The sequence below is a fragment of the Eurytemora carolleeae genome, unplaced genomic scaffold (assembly GCF_000591075.1).
Source record: "Eurytemora carolleeae unplaced genomic scaffold, Eaff_2.0 scaffold142, whole genome shotgun sequence".
Classification (NCBI taxonomy): domain Eukaryota; kingdom Metazoa; phylum Arthropoda; class Copepoda; order Calanoida; family Temoridae; genus Eurytemora; species Eurytemora carolleeae.
Window position 1 is genome coordinate 223,786 of NW_019396132.1, and position 23,217 is coordinate 247,002.

Genomic DNA, 23,217 nt, shown 5'->3' on the forward strand with positions numbered 1-23,217 from the left:
GATTAATGATTGCCATAGGAGGGGTTTTATTTAAACAAAGATGCATAACATATGTCGAATCAAATCCTTTATTACGATGTAAAAATGTATGTTATAGGGAGTTGACCCTATTCATGTAAAGATGAGGTTAAGGGGGGTTAAGGGAGGGGCATTGAGAAACCCTTTCTCGAATAGAAAGGTTCATTTACACAACCTTAAAACTATCTGGAGGGCTGTCCAAATTTGTATACTTTTTTGACAGGTTTTGCAGAAGGAAATGACAAGCTACAGGGTGTCCCACGAAACATGATAGTTGGTAAATAGTTTTGAATGTCGTCTTCCATACACTGTATTAGATATTAAAGGCTGTTTGCTGTTTATTTCGTGTAAAAAATCTTTTGCTCAAATATATTTTGCTTTGAAGTTAATTTTACTATAACATGACTCTTATATAATATTTTTTATTATTGTCTTTGGTATAAAACAACAACAAAGTATGGAAGAAGACATTCTAAACTATTTACCAACTGTCATTTTTCGTGGGACACCCTGTAGGTGCCCCTAGAAATAAGAGAACATCAGATCTTGTTTTCTATGTGCCCCCTTTTTTCCTTGTCAAGCATGAAACCTCAGCTATACATATTAGTTATTTTACTTTTACTTTTTAGTTAAAAATGAACACTTATTACTTTTCTAGTATTCACAGGAGATTTAAATTCTTTCAGACTTAAGAATAAACTGCGTTGCTTTATAGGAAGAGATGGGCTCTAGTCATGGTGGTTGAGCTGAGATTGCAGTATTGTAGAGAAATTTTTCAGGATTCATCTCGACAAACCTATGAGAAGTTAAGTTTACTCTAGAACTTTTGAAAATTTTTATAAAAACCGATTTTTAAAATCATCCCTCCAGAATGGATAATCCAAGAGGATGGTAAAAATTAAATTTGCGCTTTCGCTGAGCAATTATACACCGCAAAAAGGTCTCAAATGAATCATGAACTTTTTTTACAATATTGTACTCCCACCTCATCTACCATGTCTAGCCGGTCTCTCCCTTTGGCAGGGTTTAGGAATGCTTGAATGGACAAGGATACATCAAAAGAAAACCTAAATCTGGGAAATCACTGATACAAATATCTTAGAAATATTTTCAATTTCAGTTAGAGATGCATTTTCATGTTTTGTCTGGCCTAGAACCACCTCTAGACCTCAGGATAGGAATTCTTGACATAATGTTTAAATTATCACCAACTCCCCTTTCCCCCTNTGCTTCCTCATTTATTGTAGACTCTTAAGGAAGTTTCTCCTCCTCATCACATTAAGAAATGAATAAATGATCTCCGATATATAGGGTTTTGATAATTCACAGACTGAATGATTTTTTTCTCATTTCTTAATTTAAAAAAATTAGATTGGTTTTATTTTATTATTTTTATACCGATCAATTTCTTGCCTTTTAGTTAAAACACATAAGTGAACTAGCTGTAACTAGTTCTACTACATATCTCATTTATTAATTTACAATTCTACTCGGGTTAACTTGTGAAATCTAGAGAAAGTTGAATTTTTATTCTTCAGTACAAAAATATTCGGACAGGATGTAAAAATACCATTCTTTGCCTGTCCTACTGCTGGGAATAGAATGTTTCACACTGAGGTAAACATTTAATTAATATAATTAATTGGATTAATGAGAAAAAATGTTTTTAAGAACAACAACTATTAAAAAATAAGAATAAATGTGCCATATATTGTTGTTTGGTACATTTCAACTAATCATATCAATTCTCTCATAATGCTTTTTTTGCGAGAAAAAAGAGATTCGAAGTTATAATTAGTTGCAAGGCCTGTAATTCAGCAAAATTCTGCAAAATTCCGAAACATTTCGATTTTCAGTATCCTCCAAATGAATATTAATATTAATTAGTTATCTTGTTTAAGGGAGAACTTGCTGTTGCTAAAGCCTCTAAAGAACATGGGAGTCTCTATTGTCTATCCTCAATTTCAACCTCAAGGTTTTCATTCATCTTAAAGAGAGTGTCTGAAATTCTCAGCTCAACTACATTGTCCTATTAAATATTTGTTCAATTCTTTGAAAATTCACATAAATTCCAATTTTAAATTTACATCTAAAATGACTCAGTTGTTTCTTCCCTCTCAAATATTTTTACTCAAAGATTACAGTTTGTCTCTTTAAACATAATATTTCTTTATATATTTCTTTTTCAATAACGATCGTTATTCGTTTTGTTAAAGTTCAAAACGAGTGGGTCGTTTTTAAAACAGATCGTTTTTTTCCGAAAAGGAAATGATCGCTTTTGAAAACGACCGGAAAACGAGACAAAAAACGATTAACAACCCTACTGAGTCACATATCGGTAACAAACAACAACTAATCTTCGTTCTAATCCTTTATAATTAAACTTTTAACTAGTATGTCTGCAATATTTGAAAACAAACCACCATAAATTTGTACAGAGTACAAAGGTACTTGCCGCATACCATTAAATTCAATGTACTGTATATCAGTAGCTAGTACATTACTAAATGGCCATTTTCTAATTGAACTGAAACCCTCCGGTATGGTGAAGACGACATGAGCGATCTATATTCTTGTATATCTATTCTAGAGATTTTTTTTTCTTTTGGGGGGGGGAGTTTTTTTCCGGAAAATTTGAATGATTTGCATGGTTTTTCATCTAATGCTGTAACAACAAAAGTTCCACATCTTGAACAAAGTTTAAAACAATGATTTCACGTTTAAATCTTTTTGATCAATAGTATTATCTAAATTCTACTATTTTGAAGTTTTGTAAACTTGTTATTGAGAGATTTAAGAAGATTATTTTTAATCCATGATAACTGTGTAACTGTGTATGTTTAATCAAAAATTTAAAAATTAGTTATTTTACTAAATATTTTTAATTAGCTTTTCATCTACTTTCTAAACATTGTAATTTTAAAATCTAAAGATGTTATAACAATTATTTTCTTTTGATTTTGATTTTTTATGAATCCAAAATTGTAAAAACTTCCACTGTTAAAGCTTTATAAAGTAAATAGCCTAAACTGAATGATGGAACGATTATGCACACAAACTTTATTTACACGTTAGAAATAACAAACAATATTGAGTAATTAAATATGATCAGAGTAGATATTGAACACTTGAGGGATTTCTCCGCCTCGGTTGGTGGACAATGGACATATTCTTCCATAACCAGCCTTTCCAACTCCTTCATCAATACGGGTTTGAAACAGGACGGTCCGTTATTCCCCGGGTCCTGTTAATCCGTTATAATGTATCTGTCCCCACTCCGTCCAGCTGCCCTGCTCCGCCTAACCGTTATCTAGAGGTTAACGGCATTTACAGCTTGGCTTTATTTACAAACTCTCTAACGGACAACTAAACTCCGGCTTTGGGTTTGTGTACTATGTTAACGAATTATGTACAGTACTTAATATGTACAGTACAACAGATACAAAATCATGCTGGTTTACGCTATATTTGTCATGTGTCAAGAAGGTATTTTTGATCACATATTTAGTTTTACAAACTTTTTTAAATTTACGCTTTCTTATTTATTAACTAACTTATATTTGATCCTATCCTGTATTTGATCCTATCCTATCTTTAATCCTATCCTATTTTAGATCCTATCATATATTTTATCCTATCATATATTTAATCCTATCCTATATTTGATCCAATCCTATATTTGATCCTATCCTATATTTGATCCTATCCTATTTTAGATCCTATCATATATTTGATCCAATCCTATATTTAATCCTATCCTATTTTAGATCCTATCATATATTTGATCCTATCATATATTTGATCCTATCCTATCAATGATCATTTGTTATGGGACAACCTGTATTTCGCAAAAATCTGAAATTAAAAATATTTTAAGATGATATTCTCTAAAACTATTGTATTAACAACGAACCTTTTTCATCTTTGACTGATCAACAATGACAGAGATTAACATATGTTTATTTATTTAGAAGATTCGTAAAGAAATTTTAAAGAAATCGATATTTCTAGTTTTATGATTTTCATCCTGTAATGTAATATTAGCTTGCCTTGTAGAACTTCTCTTTTGATCTAGCACACCAGTGGAATAAGAAAAATATTTTTTTAACATTTTTTTTCTGGTTCACAACAGTAGTTTTTTACCTTTATCTTATTCACAAAGAGAAAGCCATCGTCATTTTTCTGTTTTTAAAAAAGTGAATCCACAAGTAATTTTTTAAGTAATCACAAATGTTAATTTTTTACATAGAAAAATAAGGACGTTTCCATCATTATATTTTGCGAACTCTCTACATAAAGAGTCACTTTAAAGTACGTCGATATTCCTTTTACGCTCCAAATGTTCACTTTCCTACATAGAGTTCATTTTTTAATACTTGTTTAAGTAACAAAATATAGTTTTATTTACATAATGTTTTTCTTCAGTATGAAGGAGATATCTGAAATCCTACCTCAAGACTATCCAAAACTTTTTCAGGTTTTTTTTAATTTAAATTCATTAAATTTTACGATAAAAATCAAATTATTTCAAATATGGCAAGAAATAAAGGGTCGCGGAGTCGGGAACTTTTTATAGAAAGACATTTCATAGATAACAAAATCATAGAAAGAAATTTTGATAATTGTAATATTTATAGATATTACATTTCATTGATGCCTGTCTATGAAAATCCAACCACCAACAAAAATATTCTTGCTTTTTGGTTCATATTTTTCGTAAAATTTCCTTTTTGATTTTATTGTTCAGGTTTACGTATGGAAGGATCGGGCTCTACTGTTTATTGTTCAGGTTTCTGTATGTAAGGATCGGGCTCTACTGTTAATTGTTCAGGTTTATGTATGGAAGGATCGGGTTTTACTGTTTATTGTTCAAGTTTATGTATGGAAGAATCGGGCTCTACTGTTTATTGTTCAGGTTATGGAAGGATCGGGCTCTACTGTTTATTGTTCAGGTTTATGTATGGAAGGATCGGGCTCTACTGTTTATTGTTCAGGTTTATGTATGGAAGGATCGGGCTCTACTGTTTATTGTTCAGGTTTATGTTTGGAAGGATCAGGCTCTACTGTTTATTGTTCAGGTTTATGTGTGGAAGGATCGGGCTCTACTGTTTATTGTTCAGGTTTATGTGTGGAAGGATCGGGCTCTACTGTTTATTGTTCAGGTTTATGTGTGGAAGGATCGGGCTCTACTAAGAGATATCCTGGCACAAGCAAAGGTAATACTTGTCTCATTAACCAGAGGTTACAACTTTTGATTCCTGAACTCGATGTAAACATTTTATCAGATGGATACGGCTTAGTATCGAATTCATACAGAACACCTAACGCTTCTTGCACAATCTCTTATTTTTTAAGAGCATATTTTTTTGTGGCGTCTGTCAGGCTTTTCCAAAAGGAATTAACTTACCCCACGGGCCGCGGAGTGTAAAAGGTACAACGTTATTACTCTATCATAATCATAACTAAATTTTTTAATTTTGTAAGGGGAGAGAAGTTTTCCATTTTTTACAAGTAAAAGCAAAAACAATCAGACACAAACATATATATATATATTTGCCCTGGATACACATCGGTGGCAGGGAGTGTCGACCCCTATTTTATTGAATGATTTGTTGTCTGCTAATAATGATAATACTAATGAGTAATGATAATAATAGGAGTTCGGATTCCAATCCTTAGCGTTAACAGTAGACGCAACATGGTACGGGAATAGAGAAAGAGATCTCAGAAATAAATTTACGATTCCTCCAGCATATTCAATACAACAGGAATACTGTCATTTCTGCCCTATTAACATTACTACAAGGGATTCATTCTTCCGGTATACTGTTCCGTTTTTCCTCCTCAAAAGGAACTGCAGGCGTTCAAAGATGGCAAAGCCCGATTCCCATACCAGACCCTTGCAACCTTTATCTGATCAATAATGTTTTCTGTAGTAGAGATGCAGACCATCCACAATTGAAAATAATCAGTTTTCAAAATGATAAACATATCTAATACATATTTGATCAGACAAAGATTGTAAGGGTACCGTTGTGAATCGGGCATTGCCATATTTGCATGGAGAGTCAATTGAAATTACGCTTACAGTTAATTTAAGTGTGTATCTATACAAATATTTCGAGTCGAATTGGTAGTCGGTTGTATCTTAGCTACTTAAAAAAGTTTAATTGCAATACATCTAGAGTTTTAGGTTTTTGCTCATATGTCAATTTAAATGAAATGATAAATATTTACCTCCCCCCCCCCATATCTCCTTCTCTTATAGAAATGTCAATATGCCAAACAAGAAAAGCAAGTTTAAACTTGGAAATTTTTTAATTGGTTTACTGAAGGTTTTAATATTATTCTTCCGAAATAATTGCTAAAAATTTAATTTTGTTTTCGAAAATCTTATAAATTTTTCTATCTGTCTGAACTTACAAAATAAACAATACTATTTCTGTAATATCGAACCTGAAGAAAGCATTTTGAAGAGTAAACATCTAGTTCGAAATTTCGAACAAAATGTTCAATAAATAATATTTTTGGATATTCATTATTAGATATTAATATCACTTACTTTTTTTCAGTTTATTTATTTTGGTTTTCAGTGATACAAAGTTCTTATATTAGAACTTTTCTCTTTATCAAGCCTTTTTAGCCAATATGTATTCCGAGCTTTAACCAGCTGTACCAAATATAAGCGTTATGGGCAATTTTATAAAAATTATAGATATATTTTAACAAAGCAAACATATGAAATAAAAGTTAATATTAATTTTAATTTTCATTGAGATTGAAAAAAAGTTTCTGAAAATATTCTATATTTTTTTGGAAAAAGTTCACAAACATAAAAAAACTGTGTGCCATAAAATAAAGCTAATTTTACATGTAACAGAAAGGACATTAGATATCGTCTTTTCAAGATTTGGATGAAACTCGTTCACAAAAACCCTGAGGCAGAACCCCACAGGAGTTTCCCGCAGTCGGCGTAGAAAAGGCTGTCTCTGTCTTGAATTTCTACGCCGACTGTGGGAAACTCCTCTGGGCTTCTGCCTCCGGGTTAAGTGTGAACGAGTTTCATTCAAATCTTGAAAAGACGACATCTAGTGTCCAATCTCTTACTTTATTTAATCTCTGGATGAAGTACACATTAGTTTCATAAAAATTCTGAATTAAACTTGTTTAAATAGGAGAACGGATTTCAATCTTTGGCTTTAACAGTTGATTTCTCATGGTATGGAAACAGGGAGAGAGATATTAGAAATAATTTTACTATTCCTCCAGCATATACCCTAAATCAGGTATAAAACATAAAGCTTGAAACTAGAAAGAATGGCGCGAAGCATCTTGTAATATACAATTTTTTTTTTTCACTCGGGATGTATAATTTCTAAAACGTTTATGTACATATTTTTTATAATTTTCTAAAACCTTTATGTACATATTTTTTATCAAGTCCCAAGTTTTTAAACACTGTTTTACACTATTTTATAGATTGTTATTGAAAACTATTTAACTTTACTTATAGATTGGTTTTGTGTACCATTTTGATTCCTAAAAAATCCATGGTCCATATTTGTTGAATTGGAAAGGTTGCTGAACTAGCTACCACCGGTTCAAATCCTGAAACACTGATTCAAATTCTCATAAATCATTAACACGCATCAGTATCTTAAAATTTGAACCAATGGTAAGTAGTTCAGTGAAATTCATTAAACTTGGTCCTAGAGCCAAGTAACCAAAATATTTACCCTCTCAATTGATAATTTAGCTTTCAGCAATAATTGGAAAAAAAACCAAAGAAACAAATGTACATTTGTTTTTTAAAGAAGCTGGATCTAGATATGCACACCTTCGTTTTTTTATTTCGCTCGTTCATCGGTTGTGAACGACCAATTTTGTTAGTTTTTTTCAGTCGTTTAAAAGACTGATTTAGTTCGTTCTCAAAATTATCGTTTGTTTATTTTCCATCTATTTTATTCGTTTTCTCACTGAACGACTGTTCGTTCAATAAAATTGTTCGTTGAGTAAAATAGATTGTTTTATAAAAATTTGTGAGTCAAAATTTTTAGTTCAGTAAAAACTATCATTTTTTATAAAGCTTATTCCAAAAAATCGTTCGTTCCGTAAAAAATTATCGTTCTTTTCAAACTCTTTTGGAAAATTCGTTCATTCAGTAAACAACGATAGTTTTTTTGTTTGTTTGAACGATTCTAAAGCGGTTTTTTTTCTGTCTTTTTTAAAAATTTAAGTTTTTCATTTCTTTGAACGATCCATTTCGTTCGTCCGTCGTTTTTTCTTCTTTTTCACAAAAAACTTTGTTTGTTCTTAAAAATTGTATTCATTAAAAATAAACGATGCCCATCTCCAGCTGGATCCGGATCAAATTAAAATTGGATGGATCCGGTGTAAAAATAAAAATTGTCCTATTTATTATTTTGCTCAAAAGAAAAAAAGTAAAAATACAGTTATGTAAGTGTAAAAAAGTTCAGCATTTGGTTTTAGATTTTAGAAATCTTTTGTTGTGTATGATTAAAAGATGTAGATGAAGGGAATTCCTAAAATAAATCAGTGAATTTCTTAAAAACTCTTTTGTGACAGATGATAAGAGAAATAATAAGAAAATAATTGAATAAAGGATAAGATGAAGAAGTAGGATAAGATGATTAATACTTATAGGATATATGAGATGAGGTGAGACAGAAGATGAGACATGAGATGAGACATGAACTAAGACACAAACTGAGACATGAGCTGAGACATGAGCTGAGACATGAGCTGAGACATGAGATGAGACATGAGATGAGACATGAGATGAGACCTAAGATGAGACATGAGATGAGACATGAACTGAGACATGAACTGAGACATGAACTGAGACATGAGATGAGACATGAGATGAGACATGAGATGAGACATGAGATGAGACATGAGATGAGACATAAGATGAGACATGAACTGAGACATGAACGGAGACATGAACGGAGACATGAGCTGAGACATGAGATGAGACATGAGATGAGACATGAGATGAGACATGAGATATAAGAAACGAGATTTGAGATATGGGATTTGAGATGAGATATGATATGAGACGGAGAGATGAGACATGAAATGAGACCTTAGATGAGACAAGAGATGAGACATGAGATGAGACATGAGATGAGACATGAGATGAGACATGAGATGAGACCTAAGATGAGACCTAAGATGAGACATGAAATGAGACCTAAGATGAGACATGAGATGAGACATGAGATGAGCCATTAGATGAGACCTAAGAAGAGACATGAAATGAGACCTAAGAAGAGACATGAAAATAGACATGAAATGAGACCTAAGATGAGACATGAGATGAGACATGAGATGAGCCATGAGATGAGCCATGAGATGAGACCTAAGAAGAGACATGAAATGAGACCTAAGAAGAGACATGAAAATAGACATGAAATGAGACCTAAGATGAGTCATGAGAAGAGACATGAAATGAGACGGAGATAAATCAGAGATAAGTGAGATGAAACGGATTATACGGATAGAGCTAGAAGTCGTATCAGACATGATTAGAGATGTTTTCAATGAATTGAAACTGTTTTCTCCGTAACTTCGTAGGCTTAATGGATAATAAGGTGCTGCACACCCGTCTTCCATAAGAAAATAATGATTTAAAAAAATGCTTATTTTTATAATTTTTACTGACAGAGTGTACAGAAATGACATGGTTCTTCAGATATGGGAAGCCTGTAAACGACCCGCTTGGACTTGGGACTTTCTATCCAACCCTGCTTATACATATGCTCTTATCAGGTCAAATATTAATGGGGCTATTCACGTTATTTTACGTGACTCCCGATTTAAAAAGCTCGAATCAATTTATTAAAATAATAATTTATACAGACGAAAGCTGCCTTGAAAATAAGAAACTTAACTCTTTAAATTAAGCTAAAGAACACTTTTTATAATTAATTTTCTTCCAAGTTTTAAGAACTGAAAAATTAGAATGTTATTGTCGGGATAGATTGAATATTTTATGTTTTAATTATGTTTTATCTACGGCCTTCTTTCATACTTCGTAAACACTCCCTTTAAGACAAGATGTAGAATGCATAGTCATGGCAACTACGAGATGAATATTTGATGAGAAAGTCTAGATATTTTAAATATTCATCAGTTCTAGAATTCAAGTCGTCATAAACCGGATCAAGCACAAGGAGTTCAAAAATTCCAGTTGTTATAAACCGGATTAAATACAAGGAGTTCAAGAATCCAGTTGTTATAAACCGGATCAAACACAAGGAGTTCAAGAATTCCAGTTGTTATAAACCGGATCAAACACAAGGAGTTCAAGAATTCCAGTTGTTATAAACCGGATTAAATACAAGGAGTTCAAGAATTCAAGTTGTCATAAACCGGATTAGACACAAGGAGTTCAAGAATTCAAGTTGTCATAAACCGGATTAAATACAAGGAGTTCAAGAATTCAAGTCGTCATAAACCGGATCAAACACAAGGAGTTCAAGAATTCAAGTTGCCATAAACCGGATTAAATACAAGGAGTTCAAGAATGCAAGTTGCCGTAAACCGGATTTAATACAAGGAGTTCAAGAATTCCAGTTGTCATAAACCGGATTAGACACAAGGAGTTCTAGAATTCAAGTTGCCATAAACCGGATTAGACACAAGTAGTTCAAGATTTCAAGTTGTCATAAACCGGATTAAATACAAGTAGTTAAAGAATTCAAGTTGTCATAAACCGGATAAGACAAAAGGAGTTTAAGATTTCAAGTTGTCATAAACAGGATTAGACAAAAGGAGTTTAAGAATTCAAGTTGTCATAAACCGGATTAAATACAAGGAGTTCAAGAATTCAAGTTGCCATAAACCGGATTAGACACAAGAAGTTCAAGAATTCAAGTTGTCATAAACCGGATTAAATACAAGGAGTTCTAGAATTCAAGTTGTCATAAACCGGATTAGACACAAGGAGTTCAAGAATTCAAGTTGTCATAAACCGGATTAAATACAAGGAGTTCTAGAATTCAAGTTCTCATAAACCGGATTAGACAAAAGGAGTTCAAGAATTCAAGTTGTCATAAACCGGATTAGACACAAGGAGTTCTAGAGTTCTAGTTGATATAAACCCGATCAAACACAAGGAGTTCAAGAATTCAAGTTGTCATAAACTGGATTAGACACAAGAAGTTCTAGAATTCTAGTTTTCATAACAATAGGATAAAAATTAGCCTTGAAATACTGAATTTCAAAATGTTAAAGCGTAAAACATTTGTTAAAAATGAACAAATCACAAGCATAAAACTTAATTTCAATCAAAAACAAATATGTTTCCGAAAAAGCCAGTTGTTTTGTCCCATATTAAAGCATTTAAAATCAAAATTATAGAGGAGCCTCTCACTAGACATGGAACTTTAAAAAATCTAAAGTTTTATTCCCCCCCCCCCTCCCTAAAATGAATCCTGTATACGCCCTGTTAGAATTTCTCTTGTTTTTCCTTAACTGAGTCAAGTTAGAGACTAGTCGAGGTGTGGGAGGGATTCCAATTTAAAGTTCGTGTATAAATGTCATAATAATATTCTTATTTAAAAAATATTAAAATATTATTCAAAGCTCATTCATTTATTCATGAGACCCTGCACAGTATCAAATATGTAAACTAATTATTTATAGTTATTTTGATTTTTTTGATGGTTTTGAAGAGGATTAAAGTTTTCCAAAAATTTAGAATTTTTCTCTTATATATTTAAATTTTTTTATTACAGGAACGATGTTCACGCAGATAGCTTAGCAAACTTCATAAACAGGTTAAAGGGACTGGTGACGTTAACAGGTTAAAGGGACTGGTGACGTTAACAGGTTAAAGGGACTGGTGACGTTAACAGGTTAAAGGGACTGGTGACTTTAACAGGTTAAAGGGACTGGTGACGTTAACAGGTTAAAGGGGCTGGTGAGGTTAACAGGTTTAAGGGACTAGTGAGGTTAACAGGTTAAAAAGACTGGTGAGGTAGTTTGACCCTTTGTCTGAAAAGTGGCAAGTCTGATTGACAATGGTTCCCGTTAAATCATTGTTGGAGCAAAAATAACGAGAGTTAATCCCCCTTCTTCTTTCTGAAAATTGATTATTTTTAATTGCGGTTCTTAATTAACGGATTTATTCAGACGGTGAGAATAAAGGAACTTTCTAAATTTAGCACTTTTTTTACAGAAACAACGATATCTTCAACATTGTTGCTCAGATAAAGGTTCAAACCTTTATTCAATGGAGGGTTATTTGAAATTAATTTATACGGTCCTTATAGGACACCAGAGCTGGGAACTTGGTGGATATCGAGATCAATGCTTTATCCTTTCTTTTTCTTAATCTCGATACTAACCTTAACAAACCTTATCTTATACTTGTATCCGGAAAAGTGTATAAAATTCAACCAATCAGAGTCGCGTATTTGAAATGTGGGAATTTAAAATTTTAAAATTCTAGATAAATAATCAGAAACGGGATGAACTCTCTAATTTTGAAAAACCGGTTTTTGATTTTTCTGTACTTTATCCAAAAAAGAGTGGATTAAGCGGATGAGAGCTGAACAAGCAATTTTATGATGAAATGTTCTTGTAAAGAATTATCAGATTAAGAAGCCATTGAGATATGACAACTCTGAAAGTTAGCCATACAATTTTTAGACAGCCTGTAGTGAAACCCCTAATAACGAATACATCGAAAGAATTCAATCAAATGTCGTATTCTTCACTTTCTGATAATGGAATGTTGCAGATATTTAGTTTTTAATTAAATGATTATATGGAGCGCATAAAAACTGTTCCCGCATATTCATGGCTATTTATTTATTTTCGCAATTACTGAAATTTACGTAATGTAGTATAAAACTCATTGAAAAATTGTCAAGACGACATTTGATAAATTCTTCCGATGTATTCGTTATTAAGGGTTTCACTGTAGACTTAAAAATGTCGCCAACTCACTAATACTTTTGTGTAGCCCTAGGTATATTTATTTTAAAAATGCAGCGTACTAGTCTTAAGCTTAGGATAAAAGGAGCAAATTTCTGCACAAGCGTGCACATCTTGGTTTGCAGTTAAGCGGAAAGGAAATGTTTTTTTTTTACATTAATTGGGACAAGACAAAATAAAATTTTTAACACAAGGAATAAAGTAAAATAGTTGACGAACTTATAAATCAATAAATGAATATTATTTTCAAATACTAAAATGAAATCAAAATTTATTCCAATTTCTCATTTGGGTTTAAAATAATATTTCAATATTTGAAATAAACCAATCATAAATGTAAATTATTAAATTTTGGTAAAATTGAATGCATTGCAATAATTCACTTTGATATCAAATATGTAAGTTTTTTACTGGCTTCCATTTTTTCTTTCTGTATTTAAGATTGGCTTTATTAAAAGCAAGATATTTTTTGTTTTACGAAAATGGACGAACTGCTGGGACAGTAAATTCAAGAAAAGGAAAACGTTTAAAGCTTATTGGAAACTAGCTGAAGTGCCCGGCGTTGCCTGTGGAAATAAAAAAACAAATATAAAAAACAAACGATTTTGAACACCTTCAGTNCCAGTTGTGAGAGTAATCCTAATCTTGTGTCAAACATCTACCTGTAAAATAAAAAGTTTGAAACTTTTCCTCTGCTCATGAAATATTATCTTTGCCCTTACACTACAAATAGAGGAATTCTTATTTTCTATAGTATTACAGAGGAATTTCAAAAATAGATGTTTTTTCTTTATATTTTAGTAATGTTTTAAATTACTTTAAATTACAAAAAGAGTCAAGAATTTTACCAAATATATCCTAGTAGACACTAAGATTCAAAGGTCGCAAACTATTGCACATAAATCATTAGCATATTGCCAATTACTCCTTTATAAACTAAAGATAAAAACAAATGCTTTACAGTAATGAGCAAAAGAGAGTCTAGGGCTGCAAAAAAGTATAAAAGAATTGGTGAAATCAAAGACCAATTCGTTGGAACACTTTAAAGTCTATCCAATCTTAAAAATTAGTAAAACTTTTTACAGCAGTCTGAATATATTTAAATTTTGCCTTTTTAGTATCGCATTAAAGTTTTTTTCTATATCGAGTACTTTTATAAATTTTTCTAATTTCATTGCAATGTTGGATTTCAATTTTAAACTTTTATATATTTAATTTAATTTTTATTACTATGTTAATTTTGTTTTTTACTTTTTATTATTTTTTAAAATCTTATTTGTACTACAATGATCTTTTTCTTATATACTATATGCATTCATAATGAGAAAGACCTGGAATTAATTTACAGTTAATCAGACGACTTTACATATTTAATTTTAAATGCACATTTTAAAATTGCCGGGACTAGGGTTTTTTTGTTAATATATAGTTTCATTAATCATATTTGTAAAGTTATTCTAACTTAAAGGGAGTGTTCGCGAAAAATGAAATGGGGTATAGGCTTAATGCGATAAAAAAACGCTTTTGATCGCTACTAATCTTACTTCTATCTGTTGCGTCTGTAAGGAGAAAATTGTTAAAGACGTCTCATAACGAAGAACGTAGTGTCCATACAAATTGAGAAAATTGCAACATACGACTTGATTTTTCATAATATGTTTTAATTGTTATGATCGAAGAGTTACATTTATTCCTGTTTCGAGGATTTTTGGTAATGAAGACGACATTTTCCTATTTTCCAGGAATGTTCGGAAACAAGTTGTAAGCTAAATATTATTTAAAAAAGCAAAATCAAAACTAGTATGAAATATCAAATATATACAAATGTGGCGAAAGATAATCGATGACTATAGGGTGTAATATCTGAATGATTTGTTTGAAATTAAATGGATTTTTTTACGGTCTAAGTCATATGTTGCAATTTTCTCAATTTGTATGGACGCCATGTTATTCGGTATGAGACGTCTTTAACAATTTTCTCCTTATAGATCGACGCAACAGATAGAAGTAAGATTAGTAGCGATCAAACGCGCTTTTTTATCGCATTAAGCCTATACCCCCTTTCATTCTTCGCGAACACTCCCTTTAAGCCAAACTCAGCACAGAAGAATTCAAAGATATTTTCTTTTATTGCGCATTTAAGGCTTTGAAGGTGAATTTTTGAGCGCAGATTTGTTTCCAGAGTGTTGGGATAAATGTTCAAGTGCATTTTATGAAGTTAAGATTGATTTACTGGAGGAAAAAAAATCGTATGTTTTTACTAAAAGCACGAGTGCGCAAGCACTTTTGCTCAGGTTCCATTTCAAACCAAAAAATGCTTGTAATAGGCAAAATGTTAAGTTCGCATGCAAAAATCAGCCTCCTACGACAATGCTAAGTTATGTTTAAACATAACTTAGCATTGTTTTCCCGGATATTAATACGTTTCGTGCCCCTCCACCTTAATTCAGGGTCTTTCTGATTATGACTGTGTTATATCTTATTTGTACTGCAATAATTATACTAAATAGATAATAATAATAATGTATTTTGACATAAACGTTTTACAATTTGGTTGAGGACTGAAAAGTCTGAGACCGTTCTAAATTTAGCCCTGATACTTACCAAAATTTTGCATGGATACATTTTCTTTATCTTACACTTTATTGTATTTATGTTGTACTTGTATCTTTTATTTGTACCAATTTTTTCTAAACTTTAAATATTGTTTTTTATTCTTGTCATTACCTTATATTACAGTACAGTAAAGGTAATGCACCATTTTCTGTTTTACATTATAATGGTTCTTTTTTTTTTGTACTGCAACATTTTTTCCATCTTACACCAAACAGATTGTATCTTATTTGTACTGCTTTACGTTTAATCTTGATTACACAAGAAAATATATTGTTTTTATTATTGCACAAGCTCACATCCAACTTAAGTATATTTTACTTAAGTTTCAAATCTTAAATGTTTTTAATCATTACTCCTGGTATTGAACAGTTATTGCGAAAAATAAAAATGTTTAGAATTTCTGATAAGTCAATGTCTATAAATTAATTGTGGTTTTCATTATATTTCATATAAATAAAAATAGGTGCTCCGAGGTCTCAAAGTCTTACTAGTCATAAAGCTTAAATTTTACCTACCCCTTCTATTTAGTGGAGTGTATTGTTTATATTTCTACACTTTATAGATTGTATATTATAAGTACTGCATTGTTTTTTTACATTATCTTATATATATAATCTGACTTATTTTACCTACCCCTTGTATTTAGTGGAGTATATTGTTTTTACTTCTACACTTTATAGATTGTATATTATAAGTACTGCATTGTTTTTTACATTATCTTATATATATAATCTGACTTATTGCTACTGACACATTTCCTTATCACCTTACAATATACATTATAGAATAGTTTTGAAGTGTTTTACACATTATATAAATTACATTACATTACACCTTGTGTAATGTAATACATCACTTTGCATTACACTGTGTGTAATGTAATGAATATTACTAGGATTTAGGTCGAAAATTAACTTGCCACTTTTAATGCCTTAAAAGGAAAAAATTAATTTAGATATAGAAGATTCGAAAAGATTCGAAAAAAATAACAAAAAGAATAAAATTTGCTTGTTTTGGAACTTTTTGTAATGGGTTTTGCTTTTGAATATTGCAGAACTGCATTTATATCTTATTTGTAAATTATAAAGCTTCAAAATAATCTGCAGATATTTCTGTTCTCCTGAGGGGTTTTCCGAAAAATGTTAGATTAAAACTGTTTTTGGAGTTAATTCGAATTCAAACAAACCAAAAATTGCTTCAAATATCGTGTATTTTAATAGAATTTCCATGCAAAGCTGGGTCCTTAAGATATTTTTAAGAATGGTTAAGATGTTTTTGTAAACACTAGAATGTAAAACGTTCGATACTTAAAAACCTTTAAACAATAAAATAATTTTTTTGTATTTTTAGGCTCTTGTAATATTGTTGTTTGTTTACTTTAAAAGAATGTAATTAATTATTTTTGTAACTTCTCAAGTAGGAGACGACATTAAAGTGTCATTTGGTTTAGAACAAATTGAAAATAGGATAATTCAACTGGATTTATTTGAACAATAAAAATGTTTACTTTCGAATAAGTAAATAACATCTCTAATTACAACGGAAGGAAATAATATTATTTTCTCTTTAGTCAGCTTTATCCTGCCTTCAGCTGGAAAGATGCGGAATGGCTTTGTTCGGAGTGGGATGGACCTAAAGCTATAAAGGTTCAACTCTATAATAGCTTTGATTTTAGTCACTCAACACGTCTAGCAAAATTGTATGTCAGATTGAAATCCCATACGTTTTCTTCCTCTTATTCAAGAGCTATAAAACTGTTTTGAATTCCTTAATATTTAGAGGGTAAATTTGCTTTTTTCATACTGCACTAAATCAAAACTAGAGCTAGGAGCTACAAGCTCATAAAGTCTCACCAGTAAATCTTTCTGTCTACTTTCCAGTGAAATTGATTCTCAAAGTCACGAATTGAAAAAAAGTGAGTTGAAAATAATTTAATTTAGGTCAGCAATTTCTTTGTGTTGACATAAAGGACTTCGAACTCCTAGAGACAGAAAAACTTAATTAAGTTATTCAATTGTTGTAAAAAATACTCACATTAAGATGTAATATAAACCATAGTATGTGTTATATAATTTAAATTTTGATATCTAGCAAATAATTGAAAATGATATTTTCAGGGGATCTGTCGACCAGATGATGCAAAGGTTAGAATTCATAATTGAAATTTGAAATTAATATAAGAGCAGGAATGTAACTTTCAAAAATATTCATATCAATTTTTAATAACAAAGACAAAATTTTAATCAATTAATCGGTTTTCTCAATCCTTCCCTCGAGCGCAACTGATCAAGATCGGGCTGAAAAACCCCATTTTGGGAAGACTTGAAACTCAAACCCTCATTTAGGAGCCTTAATCCATCCCTGCATAAAATGATTTTTTTATGATTTGATTTGATTCAGTGTATCAATAACATTTCTGGAATCCGTGAGATTATGCGCGTTTAACCCTTTCCTTCTTATAGACGCTTAAGAAAGAAGTGATATTTTTTAGCAATCGAGTCCAAACTTGACTAAGTCTATACCCTCTTTCATTTTTGCAAACACTCCCATTAAGGAACCCTAAATGTAAATATAATATTTTAAAGAGGGCTCTAGATGCAGGATTTACAAGTATATGGGTTTCAAACCATGGTGGCAGACAACTTGATACCAGGTACACATTATAGTTTAAAGTTACATGATCCAAACCAGTACATGGATGCGGATCTAGTCTTTACCTTACCATCCGTCTAGTGTAAACAAAACATGGTTGATTTAACACGTTTAATGCAACAGAATAAGGCGGGCTTAATTATAGTGAAAAAGGATGGTGGCATTTTTCCCTTTTTTAGAAATATAAAATACACCATGATTCATGAAAACAAAACAAACATTGAAGTTTTAAAAATCTAAACATAAGTTATTGTCATTACTTATTATTAATAAAGCTAAGCTGTGATTGTTCACTATATTTAAGTCTGCACAATCATATCAATTTAATATTGTGTTACTCCTGAGATGAGATTTTAAAAGCTTAAACCCGACTAAAACCCAAACTCGGGCTTAGATAGAACCCAAGTCAGGATGTATTGGTGTTTCTTGCCTCAAAAAAAAAAAATTCGGGTCATCAAGTTGAGGTGTGCGCGGAGATCTATCTTTAGTTAGTTAAATAAGTATAGTAACATAGCTTGCATAGCTAGGTTAACTGTCTTACTTCTCTTTACAAGACTAAGCATCTGTTAATGTTTGAATACTGATTTTATATATCGTTACTTCACAATCTCAAGTGTGTCAGTACATAGGTATAAATTTCCTTTTATATTCCTTTTATAAGAACTAAAACATGTCATCTATTTTCGTGAACATACTGCATATTCCATATATATATATATAAATATAAAATTTTTCGAAAAATGAAATATGTAAATATATTTCATTTTTAACTTTCGATTTTCTCTATTGAACTAAAATTGTGTGTTTTTGCGCACGCACAAACGCGCACAGTTTTAGCCTTGTAAAAATAAATTGGCCGACCATCTTTAGATGTACGAAACTGCGCTATATAAAATTGAAAAATTCTTTCTATTATTCAAAAACAGCGTGAGTTTGCGCGTATTTATATAAATATATTTCATTTTAAAACTCCAATTTTCTCTATTGAACTAAAATTGTGTGTTTTTGCGCACGCACAAACGCGCACAGTTTTAGCCTTGTAAAAATAAATTGGCTGACCATCTTTAGATGTACGAAACTGCGCTATATAAAATTGAAAAATTCTTTCTATTATTCAAAAACAGTGTGAGTTTGCGCGTATTAATATAAATATATTTCATTTTAGAACTCAAATTTTCTCTATTGAACTAAAATTGTGTGTTTTTGCGCACGCGCAAACGCGCACAGTTTTAGCCTTGTAAAAATAAATTGGCTGACCATCTTTAGATGTACGAAACTGCACTATATAAAATTGAAAAATTCTTTCTATTATTCAAAAACAGCGTGAGTTTGCGCGTGTTAATAAAAAATATGTTTCATTTTAAAATTCCAATTTTCTCTATTGAACTAAAATGGTGTGTTTTTGCGCACGCACAAACGCGCACAGTTTCAGCATTGGGAAAAAAAATTGTCAGATCATCTTCAGACCTACGAAACTGCGCGTATCATACACACTGTATTACACACACTGAACAGACGTTATTACGCATGCGCATTCAGTGGCCCATATCCCTCGAAATCTCGAGATGTTTCAAACTCAAGAATCTGCGCGTATTTGTCATATACTGTTATACACGTGTTACGCAATTATATTTTCTTTTTCTCATGTATTCTTGTCCATCTAGTATCTTTTATCTTCTATTTTATTCAATTCTTTTTATATTTTATTTTTTTTGTGTACCTCTAATTTCTTATTTTATAAAGCTTTGATAATACGATCATTTAGTTTTCTGTTAGTTTTAATTTCTTTATTCTTTATTAATTTGCAGCTCTTTCTGTTTTCTTTTTCTTCTTCTGTTATATTTCTATGTATTTTTCTAATGTATTTTTCTATTTTATGTATTTCTTGTTTAAACTCTCATTTATCTCATTTTTCTTTTTCTTATTTCACATTTTTTTTTTCCTTTTTATGATTCTATTTTTGATATTTGTTACTTTGCCTTTTTCACAATAACATAATTTCAAGTTAACCATACATATATAGTCCGATTCACAATCCGATTCACAACCCTACCTTTCAAACCTTTATCTTATCAAGAACAAATGAGATATTCATGATTTATCTCTTTATTTTCACGCTTTTTTTCATTTATGTGTTTTCTCCGTTAAAGTGACAGTCAAATATATAACAAAACAAACAAAACAATAGTGATTATCGTGTCAGAATTGAACACTTTGTTTTCTTAAGCCAGAAAAATGACAAAATCTACCATATAATTTAAGGTCTTTTCTTTAAAATTAATTTTGTTTGCTCACATAGCATAAAATTTCGTAAAAAATCTATAATCTTAAAAACTAAATAATCAAAAGTAGAAAGTACAGTGTATATTAAGCATAAGAATGAAGAAAGAAAATGAAAGAAGGAAAAAATAAAAGAGGGAAAAAAAGAATGTAAATATTGAGAAGAGAAAGTAGAATCGAGGAGACAAGAAACAGAAAGGAAGGATGAAATAAAAAGAGAGAAGAAAGATTATCTCTTCATATGACATATTACAAAAGTGACTCGCGCATTTCTTGCTTCAGAAACGATGGAGAAATGAAGGTTTCAAAGGTACATCGGACATGCCATTCTATAGTGGAGGGTCACTTGAAATTACGCATGTATTCTATTTAAGTATAATTACATCGTATAGAAAAAATACTTTAAAATCTCACTTTTGCCCTTAACTAAAAAGGTTTCATTAAAAAAAGCTTTAATCTATACTGCCTTCAGTGTAAATATATATTTGATATCATAAATTATAATACAATATGTAAAAATCCTATGAAAATATAAATAATGTTTTAGAAACATTTCCATCTATATTTTTCATCTCTTGAAGCTTACACCACACTATTAAGAGGGATTACCTGATTTTGTGCCCCCCCCCCGTGCCANAAAGGTATCAACATTTTTTCAAAAAAGGGGTTTTAAGGGGGGGGGCACAATGATGCCAAGGGGGGGGGGCATAAAATTTTTTTTGCGCGCTTGTGACCCCCTTACACAAATGCTCTTGTACGCCCCTCATTTTCATTTATCTTCAGGTATACTGTATAATTCTTATAACTTATCTTCATGCTCATCTTAGTTTCTATCATTTTCCACTTATTTTACCCTCCAAACTTTCCTCTTGTAATATTCTATTCCCTTTTTTTGTTTTTTCTATCTTTTTCTCAGCTCTTCTAATATTGGTTTCCATCTAAACTTGACATTTAAGACACAAAATGTGTACTTTATATGATAACATTTGAACACATTTACATCGAATACTAGGATACTATTCAACAATCCTTACTATCCTCAGTAATGAAAAAATCATGTACATACACAGGGTGAGTCAAAAAATGAGTGAATAGCGAGATCTTGCATACAATAAAGAAGCAGGGGCGGATACAGGGGGGGGGGGCGGCATGACCTTCACACCCCCCTAAGATTTCGAGGCAAAAATGTTCCCATTTTGCTACAATAATTTTCTCAATTTATTTAATCGTATTTATCCAATTTTCTAGTTTTTTGAAGGAATTAAGATATTAAATACAAAAACAAAGACTCCTAGAAAAGAAAAAATGCCTTACTCAAAATAAGGAACGTAAAACAGGTAAAGGGATTAAGTCTTTGTCACAAACTCAAAGTTTCTAATCCCTAAATTTTGAACGCATAAACAAATGGTAGGGTGGAGAATGGTCAAAAGGCGGGTCGGTGTTTAAAAATATCAGAAATGGTTAATAACTTTTTTATTAATTAAGCTTCAGGGATTATACTTAGATATTTGAAAAGGCCTTGAAAAATGAATTCAATAACATTTGTTAAATGTTAAAATTTGTTAAAAGTAAAAATAATTATTCTGAAAATTTTTTCAACTTACTTTTTGAGCTTTTTTTCAAAATCCTTCCTTGTACCCTATAACCATTAAAGTTAGAGGTTTAATTTTTTGTTTAATGAGCAGGCCTTGAAAAGTTGGACTATAGCTTTGTATTTCACTCCACTATCTCAACTCTAAGGGCAAAACCATAAGGGGGGGTGGAACCCCCCCCCCCCATCTATATTCATTACAAAATATATTTATCATTTCAAAACAAAATCATCGATTCCTTCATCTTATAAATTATTCATTCTTGAATTTAATAGTTCTTGTAAAATCGGAACTGTCCATGCTCCAATGGGACATCAAAATGTCAATTGTTTCTTGAATAACATTTTACTAAGATCTGATAGATTGTCCCAGGAAAAAAAATTTCTCTTTGTTAATTAGAACTCAAAATGCATTGAATCAGAATGGAATTCAGCCCAAATTACCTTGAACAACTTGTTCTTCCTTTAATTATAATTATAGATTTAGTCATAAATTATAGTATAAAAAGGCATTCAGGCAATTCTAATGTATGTATTTCGGAAAGTATCGAAAAAATCTGCGAAATTAATTTAAATCCCTCGTTTTTTTCTGAATAAACTTTTGACAAGAGGGTTTTGAACATTCTGGGCTCGATCAGGAACATATTTCAGTGGGCTTGAAGTTGTATGCAATATTATATTCCTTTGACTTCAAAAATTACTTGTATTTTCTAACAGAAAAGTATGAAAATGATAGTTAATAGATGTATGACAACTATTTACTATTCTTAGCTTATTTGTGTACTGGTTACACTGGAACTGTTTGGTTTTATAATATTTATCATTATTATCTTGTATTGATCATGGTAGAAGGAGGAACTAGCCAACTTTACAAGAGTGCTTCAATTCTTTCCAAAAATATAAAAAAGTGCAATGAAGACGGATTCGACGTATTTTTAGAATTTACCAAAACATTGTAAATATCTCAAAATTTTCATAATATTATTAAAAGAAAACGAACCAAATTCCTTTTCAGGCCTCATTAATGGGTCGTAATAGAGATTTAGTTTGTTAAATAAAAACTAGGCATTTTCAGCATTAAAAGTAATAAAAAC

At 31.0% G+C, this 23,217-nt stretch overlaps 1 protein-coding gene across 1 annotated transcript in view; it reads left to right on the forward strand.

The window, feature by feature from the left end:
* Positions 1-18,439, forward strand: part of LOC111695912 (putative L-lactate dehydrogenase) — a 22,853-nt gene extending 4,414 nt beyond the window's left edge. Inside the window, exons 5-15 of the mRNA XM_023465384.1 lie at positions 1,139-1,191; positions 1,557-1,635; positions 1,920-1,993; positions 4,444-4,495; positions 5,181-5,234; positions 7,194-7,304; positions 9,734-9,810; positions 11,781-11,822; positions 17,171-17,246; positions 17,718-17,744; positions 18,186-18,439. Coding sequence (XP_023321152.1) covers positions 1,139-1,191; positions 1,557-1,635; positions 1,920-1,993; positions 4,444-4,495; positions 5,181-5,234; positions 7,194-7,304; positions 9,734-9,810; positions 11,781-11,822; positions 17,171-17,246; positions 17,718-17,744; positions 18,186-18,266 — 726 coding nt within the window. The 3' untranslated portion in view covers positions 18,267-18,439. The remainder of the gene's footprint in view (positions 1-1,138; positions 1,192-1,556; positions 1,636-1,919; positions 1,994-4,443; positions 4,496-5,180; positions 5,235-7,193; positions 7,305-9,733; positions 9,811-11,780; positions 11,823-17,170; positions 17,247-17,717; positions 17,745-18,185) is intronic.
* Positions 18,440-23,217: the final 4,778 nt, after the last annotated feature.